We start from the raw sequence: 12,127 nt of genomic DNA on the forward strand, positions 1-12,127 counted from the left end.
ACTAGAACGGCTACAGACAGACAACAGCAGTGTTAGCAAAGATGGTGAAGGAATTGGAAACCTCCATACCTTGCTGCTGAGAATGTCAAATAGTTCAGCTTCTTCAGAAAACAGTTTGTCAGGCCCTCAAAATGCTAAGAATAAAGTTATTATGTGACCCAACAATTCCACTTCCAGGCATCTACTCAAGAGAAATGAAAATACATGTTCACACAAAAATTGCTACAAAAGTGTTCATAGCAAATTTATTTGTAATTTTCAAAAAGTGAAAACAGCTCAAATGTCCATCAATTGATGAATGGATAAACAAAATGTGGTATATTTATCCAATGAAATATTATTTGACCACAAAATCCGAGTACTGATAAATGATATAACATAGATGAACCTTAAAAACATTATGCTAAATGAAAGAAGCCAGTCACAAAAGGCCACATACTGTATGTTTTCATTTATATGAAATGTCCAGAATATGTAAATTCGCAGAATCAAAAAGTAAGTTAGTGGTTCTAAGGTACAGGTTGGGAAAGGGGAAATGGGGAGTGACTGCTAATGGGTACTTTTAGGGAGGGCACTGAAGAAAACATTCTGGAATTGGATAATGGAGATGGTTGCACAGCCCTGTAAATATACTAAATTTGATTATTTTAAAGGATGAATATTATGGTATGTGAATTATATTTCAGTAAACCTGGTGTTAAAATAAAACTCATGAAATGAAGCTAACACAGTACCCTGAAGGAGATTTATAGCCACAGATGCTTACATTAGGAAAGAAGAAAGCCTAAAAATAAGTGAAACATCTTAGATAAATTAAAAAAAGGATAAAATAAACAAAAACACATGAGTTTTTGTCAGGTAGGTAGCAGCAACATAGTTGTCACTTTCCCCTCTTCTCATTCTGGAAATCATATGAAGTAATCATAACAATGAAAAACATCCAGAAATCACATTTGTAGAAAAACTAGGGAAATCCCCAAGGTCCAGCTGAACATAAGTGCTCCCGAAAGCAGAAATGAGAGAGCAAGCCCACAGGTTCAGATGTAAAAGTGTTATTAGAAGGAACAGGGTGTAGGTCAATGTAGTAGCGAAAGGACAGGATTCCATCCTGGGAGAAGCTTGGGTGGGCAGTCTTTAAAATGAATAGAGTAGGATCCCCCCTAAAATGGAGAAGGAAGATTTGGAATGTGCCAGGGACAAGGACTGAGGTGGTCTTTTCATGGCAGGTTCAGAAAGCACTAGTGAAATACAACCTCTAAGAATGAATGTATCTAAGGAAACAACCCAGTCTAAAAGTGGGTGAAAGATACCAACAGACACCTCACCAAAGAAAAATGAATATACAGTTGATAAGTAAGTATATGAAAAGATGCTCAATATCATATATCATTAGGGATTAAAATTAAAACAATGATGAGATACCATTACACATCAACTAGAATGGCTCAAATCCAATGACCGACAATGCCAAATGTTGCAAGGATGTGGGACAGCAGGAAGTCTCATTCATCACTGATGGGAGTGCTCAATTGTACAGCCTCTTTGGAAAACAGTCTGGCGGTTTCTTACAAAGTTGAACATATATATGCCAACAATCATGCTCCTACGTGTTTATTTAAATGAAATGAAAACATGTCTACACAAGAACCTGCAGGCAAATATTTATAAGCAGCTCAATTCACAATTGACAGAAACTAGAAGCAACCAATATATTGCTCAAGAGATAAATGGATAAACAAACTACTGCACATCTATATGATGGAATATTATTCTGTGATAAAAAGAAGTGAGCTGCCAAGCCATGAAAAGACATGGAGGGATCTCACATGCATATTAATTACTAAGTGAAAGAAGGCAACAGAAAAACCTGAATACTGTCTGATTCCAACAATGTGACATTCTCAAAATGGCCAAACTATGTGGACAATAAAAAGATCAGTGGCTGTCAGAAGTTCTAGGCTGGGATGACTCAGGATGGAGAAGAGGAGCAGGATGAATAACTGGAGCACAGGGGATTTTTAGGGTGGTGAAATTGTTCTGTATAATATTCTAGTGGTGGATTCATGATATTATGCATTTGTCAAAAGTCATGGAACTGTATATAACACAAAAAGTGAACCTGAATGTAAACTATGGACTTGAGTTAATGATAATGTATCAATATTGATCCTTCAACTGTAATAAATGTACCACATTTTCAAGATGTTAAAAATAAGGAAAACTGTGGAAGAGAGGGAGTCTCTGGGAACTCTCTGTGCTTTCTGCTCATTTTTTGTGTGAAACTAACATTGCTCTAAAAAAATTAAGTCTGCTCGTTTGAAAAGAAAAGGCTGTGTCACCTCAGATGGAAGGGCTGTGAAGAAATCTGAAACACCATGCTGGAGGAAGAAGCCCTTTGAAACCAGGTAAGGCAGTGAGAGGAGTGGGCATGCAGACCATCCTTACATCAAGTCCTCTTGTATCAACAAGAGAGTGAGCCATTGAGCTGGGAAGTTTGGAAAGCTCTAAGGAGACTTTCATTCACTTTTCCAACCACGAACCTTCTGCTACCACCCAAGGAAAATCCATTTCACTAAATTTTGAGTTACCAAAAAAGGAATTCACTTGGCGCCCACACAAGGTTACTGGATGCTGTGGTGAGATGTGTGAAACTGAGAAAAAAAGACTGAATCTTGGTCTCAGATCATTAAAGTCCTATGAGAAATTGAGAAATATTTGTAATGCATGAGAGAGTTAGTTAATCTACGAGTTAGTTGCCCAGACTCAAATCCCTGCTCTACCACCTCCTACCTGAAAGACCTCAAATAAGTTACTTGAACTCTCTGTGTCTCAACTTCCTCATCTGTAAATTGGGATTATTAAAATACATACCTCACAGGGTTGCTGGGAGGATAAGCTGATTCAACATTTTCAAGTATTAGGAATTGTGCCTGGTACACAAACACACATCTCCTATATATAAAGATCTCTTAAAATGAAAATGAACATCCTAACAGCAAACCAAAGAAAGATGTAAACAGAAAACTCACAAAGAGAAAAAAAAAAGCAATAAACGACTTTAAATGTTTAATCTCACTGGTAATCGAAGAAATGCAAATTAACATAGTAGTAAGATACATTAATGGTCTATCAGATTGAGTAAGATGAGAAGAATGACAACAAACACCCAGCACTGGCCAGGGTATGAGGAAGCAGACGTGTTCACACTGTGGTAGAGAAAGGGCTATGAATTGGCAATGTCTCAGAGGAGAGCAAGATAATAACACAGATTATGGCAGATGCTACTGACTGCTTACCCAATTCTTCTCCACCTTCTTGTTTCCCTAACAGTAGTGCTCATCTCCTGGGAAAAAAACAAAACTATCGGATGCTGTTTTCCCAGCCTAGGTCCCCTGGCAGGACTAGTCAGTGAGACACAAGAGAATATCTGCTGGGGTGGGGGTGGGGAGCTGGCAAGATCTGGAAACATCTTCCTCGCTAATACAAGAGAGCCTCGTGAAAACTCTCTGTCCACCCCCTCTCCTTTCTACTTTGGAAGTTACGATACGACGACCTCATGACTAGAGCTAATGTGGACTTCTTGCAACTTCTAAGGAAAAGAGAAAGACAGAGACGCCTACTCAGGACCTTGATACCACAGATCTGCTCATCTGGCTCTAAAATAGTAGTCAGCTAATGTAATGTCGGAGTACATAATGACATAGGAAAATGTCCGCTATTTATTACTAAGAGATAAAGCAATTCATGAAACAATGTGTAATGCTATGATTCCCAGTGAAATTCATATATATATATATGACTATCTATGAATCTATTCAATAGAAATAGAAGAGTGATAATAATATTGAACATTGGTTAAGCACCTGGATGTACTGAATCCATTATAAACTGAGAGGCTTCAGTGATTACCTTTCTTTGTGATTACAGCCTCCGATGGTGCTGTTTCCGATTTTTGCTGAGACACCGTGTCCATCAAGTCCCCACTGGGCGGGCTTGCTGGCACTTCAGCGGCAAGACAAACAGGACCTGAATCGGGACTACTGCTCACAGTCCCATCTGCAAAGAGAATCTGAAAAAAAAAAAGACAGAAGTTTGGCATTTTCAGAAAGGAGGAAGAGACTGATTAACGACAGTGTGTCAAACTGAAATTGGTTAAAAATCATTCAAAGAAAAGTATTTGCAAACTTCTGGACCCACCAACATAAAGCACGTTATAGAGGAGCAGATTTGGAGCTCAGAGACAACAGATTCATAGCCAGCACAATAGTATTACTTTATTTTCCGTTTACCTTCTACTTCGCTTCTTTTCTTTTTATTTCCTGTCTTTTATTAGATTGACCTCTTTTATGTTTTCCCATCTTTCCCCCTTCCCTCTAGGTAATTGGGAAATTACTCTATTTCAATCTTTCTGACTCCATTTAAAACTTTATCACATGTCTAAATGTTTAGTTTCTATCAATATCTATCTAGTATGTAGAGTATCTAAGGTAGTGTTTTTTCTTCTAACGTTATTCTTTGTCATTTTAAAGCATCATTCCATTTTCAAATGAGTTGCTTCTCTTCCCTGTCATAATACTGTTCCTTATATATACAGCTTGGCTGTATTTTCCTTTGCAGCAGGAAAGAGTAACTTATCTAACACATTCTTTTACCTGCGTGGATCCATCCAACATGTATTTGACAACAGTGCCTTGACGGGTGATGACTCTCGATGCCTCTTGCTCCAGTGGTGGCATCACCGTTTTGTAGAACTCATAGTACTTCACCTTCTGGGGGTAGCTCTGTCGGACCATGATGTCCCAAGTGGGGTCCTCATCTATAACATATTGATCTTAAAAAAAAAAAGGAAAGAAAAGAAAAGAAAAGAAAGAAAGAAAAGAAAAGAAAAGAAAAGAAAAGAAAGAAAAGAAAAGAAAAGAAAAGAAAAGAAAAGAAAAGAAAAGAAAAGAAAAGAAAAGAAAAGAAAAGAAAAGAAAGAAAGAAAGAAAGAAAGAAAGAAAGAAAGAAAGAAAGAAAGAAAGAAAGAAAGAAAGAAAGAAAGAAGGGCTTACTGTGAACTGGGCAATGCTGTGTGGCTGGGATTTTATCTTCCTGCTTAATTTTTTTTTCTTCATTCTATTGTCTACATCTGAATAAGAGGGCAGTTTTCATGACACATGGCCCGAGTACTGGTTCTCGGCTGCCTTTCTTACAGTTGAATGTAGTAAGGCCATCGACAAGGACTTAGTAGGTATGTTCTCCATGTGAAAGCCACTCCCTCAAATGATGTCCAGGATATTTCAGGGCAAAATTAGGAAGGGAGCAGAGCTATGCTGCCTTAGATGTTCTCCTTTCTCCCCATTGGTGTTTTTCTCTCACCTTTGAAGAAGCTTTTGCCTCTAGAAACACATTGCTCCCGCCTGGTGTTCCCTAGTTGCCTGGAGCTCAAAGGTGAATATACTCAGGCTTGCCCTTCTTAAATCATTTATCATCTTTCAAAGTTAACATAATCCCCTCATTTCTGATCAAGTCCAGATTTTTTCCTCAGAGTTCTACTCTTCGCTGGCAATCAAGGAAAAAAGCACCTAATATATTCCTCAAAAGAACATACTGTTAATGAGAATCTCTGGCACACAACAGCTACTCGGTTTTTGCTAACTGAATCTTTTCCTCTTCTCCATTTATAAAGTGGGTTATTAACAAGAAATGATGGCATTTCAAGGACTATAATCGGGCTGATGGGAAAATATTTTGGAATAAGCTTCATGGTATCCCTCAAGTCACAGAAGTAATAACTGTGACAAGATAATAAACATTTGTTGAGCTACTTCTGTATGTTAAATACTTTGTATATGCATTTTTATCAGCCCACCTCAATAACCCTTTTAGACACGTTCATTTTCCAGAGGTTTCAGGTGAATAAATAGAGGCTAACTTCTCCAAGGTCACACAACTAGTCAGGGTCAGAGCTGAGATAGGAACCAAGTCTCTGTGCGTAACTATTTTTTTATGCTGTAAAAACAACCCCTGCTACCATGACCAAAACAAAACAAAAACAAAAACCTAACATTGGAATAATGTGCTCCAGATTAGAAAGTATCTTCTCATTTAATACTTATAACAACTCTGTTTAGTGGATAACATTATTTTGTAAATGAAGAAATTCAGGTGGGGAAGGATTCCAAGGTCACTCTGGAAAGAACTCTAGACTAGGTTCTTTCTTCTTACACCATGTGACCTCCTTTCCCTTGCCCAAGGCTGACCCTATGAAGAGAGCTCTGCTTTGATTTATGTTGTAATTATTTTCAAACTTGAATTAGGATTTCATAATATATGGAGGGTTCCAGAAAGATTCTGCATTCCACGCAGAATTATTATTAACCACATTGTCTATTATGACATAAGAATACACATATCATACTAAATAATGGGGTGGGAAGGGATAAATCGGGAGTTCAAAATTTGCAGATACTACTATATATAAAATCAACAAGAAGTTTACACTGTATAGCACAGGACGAAATTGACACAACATTGTACACTGACTACACTTCAATTTAAAAATATCTTAAAAAATAAAAATAAACAACAAGGTTCTCCTGTGCAGTACAGGAAATTATATTCAGTATCTTACAGTAACCTATAGTGAAAAAGAATATGAAAAGAATATATGTATGTATAAATATGACTGAAACATTATGCTGTACACCAGAAATGGACACAACATTGTAAACTGACTATACTTCAATTTAAAAAAGACAATTAACAGAAAAGACAAGTGAAACAAGTATCAAGTTGTGGTTTAATAACAGGATCAAGCAAACAAGCAAGTAAATAAGTATGTCCTCGAACTTGAAAACAGTATCCCTCTCAGTACACTCATAGCATCTTCGACTTTGGTAGCCATCGTTAGTAGTATACGCAGTCAGAAACATCACAGAAACCTGGACCACTAAGAATCCTTGGAGATAGAAATAAGGGTCCATGCTCTATTTTTAATAATTCAGAAAGCCTAATGAAAAGAAATATTCAATCAAAATAGATCAACTACATCATTTAGTTTCTTCTCATTTGGCTGGCAAGTAAATACAACATTGACTTATTTTTCAATAGGCATAATTTTTATCTTCAATAGATACACTTTTCAAATATGGGGTACATAAGGGAATTATAATAAAGAAGATATTTGGCTATGAAAGGATAGGATCCACTGATATAATGTAACATTTGCCAGACAGAGAAACATGGTCCAGAGACAGTAAGTATTCAAAGGGCCATACAGCTAATGAGAACCCAAGTCCCCGCTCAGTGCTTGCTTTGTTGCATCTCCTAATTCTACTGCATAGTGGGTCTCCATTTAAATGATACTCACATCAACCACCAGTGTGGATTCCTTCCCCTTATCAGGTTAATTAAATAAGTCCTACTGTAATTATTTATTCATCTTAATAGGTTAGGAACAATGTACAGACTTAACAGAAAAAAACAGATTCTATAAAAGTATATATACTGATACCGAGGAACAAGACTGGTTTTCTTCATCCACTTAACCTGCACTTATCTCTACCTACTCTGTCCTTTGTTTTGATCAGACCAGCAAAGTTCTGTGCGTGCAGCCCTTTGTAGAGGCAGGAACACAGGGCCACACAGTGGTTGTTAAGAGCATTGGCTTTGTCACCACTGGACCAAGAACAGCATTTTATCTCTGCCACTTAGGGACTGAGTGACCTGGGGGAAGTTACTGAACCTCCTGATGCCTCAGTTCCTTTATTTTGTGAAATGAAATTATTAGGACTTAGCTTATGGTAGTTGTATTTTGTCATGTATGTTAAGTACTTAAATAGTGCCTGACTCATAGTAAGTGCTCAAAAAATGGTGGTTATTATTGTTATTAGCCTACTGTTTATCATCAACAATAAGTATATTTAACTGATAGGAAACCATTTAAATGGTGATTTAAGTCTGTATGACTTATTTCCCCCCTGCCTCCTTGACCCCCCAGCCAGCACTCACCTGGGGACTCTTGCCCAATGAAGGTCACCTGGAGCCCATTGGGGCAAGACACGTTCAGGTTTTGGAAGGTGGGGACATAAAGAGTCTCTTGTAAAACAGGTTCTGGTTCTACTTCTTCCTGTAAATAATTTAACATGTGAATAATTTCCTGTCATTTTCTAAATAAGCTATTGGTTCACTGGGACTAAACAAGGACTTGCTGAAAGCTGAGAATATGACTTGTCCATGACTAGTGGGCCCTGCCATGGACTCTAAGGATGCATGAGTCTCTACCTTTGTGCAATTTCTATTTTGCTTGTAGAATGGCATCACACATGTGAAACAGCTAAATAATAGTACCAAATGGTTGGCACATCTTTCCTCAGAAAAGGGAGATATTGGAGTTAATGAGAATAATTAGGAAAGGATCATGGAGGAGTTGGGGCTTGAATTTGGCCTTGAAAAATTGCTCTCTGTTTGCACATGTAGGTGTAAGGGCTGACCAACATCCCACTGCCTTCAATGTCGAATTCTTACTGTTTTGATGCTGGAGACATTAGGCTACTGGCATATGTGTCTTTATTTTTCTACAATGAGCATGCATTGCTTTCTTAGTAAGTCAAAACAATAAAAGGCAATAAAAAGATTATTTATAAATTAATGAGAGTTTGGGTGCATCTACTTAACAAAGTCTAATTAATTTTATGCTAACTGTGCCTGAATCCCTTGATTGGTCATGCATTCTCCAGGATGAAGGTTATTTGGCTACTTTCAAACCATAGCTGAAGATAATCATTTCAGTTTTTCCAACTGGCTCTCTTAGTGCCTCGCCACTAAAATCTGTCCAACTGACTCCCTAGTGCTGGACCTTTAATTTATTCTCTCTAGTCTTCTATTGTTGATCATTTAGATTGTTCTGCCTTTGTTACTAACAGAGAATGAAATCTGGATAGTTGGCTGGAAATCAAAAACACAAAGCAAAATTAAGAGGAGAAAACTCATGAAATTCTGTAGAATTTTAACAATAGTGCTCAAAGACACAAACATCCCATGACAAACCTGTCATTACACTCAAAACCAGTGACTACCCCCCACCCTTCCATTATCATCCATCTGAAAAAATGCTGGGTGGACTGATTGGTTTGCCACCAAATTGCTTTCAGCTCAATTAATGAATTACTGGGGGCTATTTTGCTCAATACTTGAACATTTTTACTTAACAAGGGTCAAGTACCCTAGCTTGAGAAAACTCATCTAGTAAAGCTGGGTAAATATGGTGCAAAGGCTAAACAACATTCAAACCCCATAACTTTTCAAGGATCAGGCTTTGAAATCCAGGTCCCCAATCACTTCTGAACACATTTTTTTTCCAATAAATTGAGGATTTGTACATTGTACAAACTGTCCAACTGTACCTGTTAATACCAAGAGTCGAGATTTTATCAGGAGATTCCTTTGTGTCCCTCTTTCAGAAACTATTTTGATCTGTATGCTTCAATAAGTGTCCATTAGGAAAACGTTTGTGTGTGTGTGTGTGTGTGTGTGTGTGTGTGTGTGTGTGTGTGTATTTGCATATGGTGGAGGGTTGGAGGCAGGGGGTGGCTACCCTTTAACTGGAAGTGGGTTGTCCCATAGTCTTGCTGAATTCTTAGCACACCAATATCTAAGCCCCAACCTACCAAATGGAAGTGTTTCCACTATTTAGAGACCCTCCTCTTCCAGTTGTTGTTTATCTCAATGGAACCAAATAAATGATTGAAAATAAGGAATAGTAGGAGCTTAATCAACCAAAAGCCTAAAGAACACCCAAGATCTAATATGGGAAAATGGCTAAACTAGTTAACCATTAGTTGAACTAATGGTTGAATGAGGTTGGGATGAATGACCTGAGACAGTCCATATATGACTATATCTCCTGGTATGGGGATCCCACTCCTGTGCCCAGATCTCTTCTTTTGCATTCAAAATGGAAACCTCAAGGAGTGTTCATATATCTACAACAGTAAAATACATGTACTGTAACAACACTATTGACATAACTCATGAATTTAAAAAAGTTAACATTGAGGCAGAAGCAGAGTTGGGGAATCCATGGTGATCCCTTCACCTTTTTCTCTTCCTTCTTTGGGTGTTCCTCTTCTTTCAGGGATTCTTTGTGTTTTTCTTTGCCTTTGGTTTTCCCTTTTCCTTTGCCTTGGGGAACAGTCACGATAACAGGAATTACTGTTGGAGCAAGTGCTGATGGGATATTCAACATCGCTTCCAAATCAGGATCCTTCTCCTCTATAAAGAGAAAAAAAAGCAAACAAGTAAATCAGACATTTATATTTGATGTGTTTGTTATATAAAAGTTACATCTCAAACATTTATACAAGTCAGCAATTTTTACCCTGCTGAGTAGGATTTATCAGCTGGATAGACTTCAGCGGTACTGCAGTTGATATGAAAATCAGAATTGTAGTTTAAAAATCTGAGGCGCTGAATACTTTGATATATTTGATTGAGTCATTATTTCACGTTTTTGCCTTCCCAACTAGATTATAAACCCCTAATGATACAGCAGTAACCATCTCTTCATTTATTTGAGAAATACTTATTGAGAGGCTCTTACATGTAAAAAGTGTGGAGCAGTGGACAATAATGAAAAAAATAAGGGACTTTATCAAGCCAATGTAGTTTAAATAAGATCTGCACTCAAATAGCTTCAATACAAGGACATATTAAATAGGAACATGATAAGGGATACAAACAAGAAAATTTAGAAAAGAAACAGATTTCTAGTTGAGATGAAAAAGTTTTCTTGTAGAAGACTCATTTTATTCTGGGTTTTAGTGGACTGTCAGAATTCTAAAAAGGGAGCTAATCCATGGAAGAATTACATCAGAGCCTTTGAGCATCCTTTACACCTTGAATTATATTCCCCTTTGGGTTCCAGAGTAACACCACCACCTGGATTTCCTCTCACCTCCCTGGTCATTTTTTCCTCAGTCTCCTTTACTGATGCTTCCTCTTTGTTATGCCCTTAAATATTTATTGTTAGGTCCCAGGGTTTTTCCCCTTACCATTACAGTTGTTCTCAACTCCAGCTGCCCATAATAACTATTCATGGAATTAAAAAAATAAATATTCTCAGCCCCAGCCTTGACCTATTGAGTCAGACTCTGGGGATGAGGCCCAGGCATTTGCGTCTGTGAAACACCTCACATGACTGTGGTACACAGCCAGGGCTGAGCATCTTTATTATCTCTACTAGATCTGAGTATCTTGGTCACTACCGGGGCTCCAGCTGTCACCTCTGTGCTAATGACTCCCAACTGTCCATCTCAAGGCATGCCCTTTCTTCTAAGCTCCAGCTCCATATTTCCAACTGCTTTTAGACATCTCCCCCTGCTTGTGGTACTGGAGATATTTCAAAATCAGTAAGTCTTGCCTCTTCCAAGCAGATAACCCTCCTAAGTTCATTCTGAACCTCAGTTAACACCATGACCAATCATGCCCTTTGTTTCTCAAGTTAGACACTGAGAACATTTGCATTTTCTCTTTCTCACTCACTCTATACATTCCACCAGTCACCAAGCCCTCAGAAATTTCCCTCAAATCATGCCTCTCCTATCTGTTCCTATCACCTTAGTTCATATTCTCATTATCTCTTGCTTGATTTTTTTTTGCAGCAGTTTCCTAAAACCACCACTTCAGTGTACTTTCCAAACCATCACTTTAATTATGTTCCTAAAATAAAATCTTTTCATGTCACTTCCCTTCCCTTATTTAAAAAGCTGCGGCACACATTAATCTTATAGGACAGACCATGCTCACTCTCCTCCACTCCAATCACACTCAACTTTTCATCCTTCTGTAAAGACACCATGCTTTAACACAACTGTGTATTTATACAAATGCTTCTTACTATCTAGATTCCCCTGTCCTTGCTGCTTTGTCCAGAGAGTTCCAACTCATCTATAAATAAAGTCTCATCTCAGATACTCTACTTTCTCTCTGAAGTATTTTCTAGCTGCACCCAGTACTCAGTTTATGTATGATTTCTAGCACTTATGCAATCATTTCACTATTAATGGTTTTTTTCCCATTAGACGATGAGTTCTTCGAATAGACGTAACACGGTTTTATTCATCTTTGTGATTCAGTGCCAGCAAGA

The 12,127-nt window shown here is 37.8% G+C and overlaps 1 protein-coding gene across 1 annotated transcript in view; it reads right to left on the bottom strand.

The window, feature by feature from the left end:
• Positions 1–12,127, bottom strand: part of SPAG17 (sperm associated antigen 17) — a 190,468-nt gene that overhangs the window by 52,381 nt on the left and 125,960 nt on the right. Inside the window, exons 25-28 of the mRNA XM_031457908.2 lie at positions 10,079–10,254; positions 7,993–8,110; positions 4,653–4,831; positions 3,910–4,069 (exon numbers count right to left, since the gene is read on the bottom strand). Of these exons, the coding sequence (XP_031313768.2) occupies positions 3,910–4,069; positions 4,653–4,831; positions 7,993–8,110; positions 10,079–10,254 (633 nt within the window). The remainder of the gene's footprint in view (positions 1–3,909; positions 4,070–4,652; positions 4,832–7,992; positions 8,111–10,078; positions 10,255–12,127) is intronic.

The sequence above is a fragment of the Camelus dromedarius genome, chromosome 9, assembly GCF_036321535.1.
Source record: "Camelus dromedarius isolate mCamDro1 chromosome 9, mCamDro1.pat, whole genome shotgun sequence".
NCBI lineage: Eukaryota > Metazoa > Chordata > Mammalia > Artiodactyla > Camelidae > Camelus > Camelus dromedarius.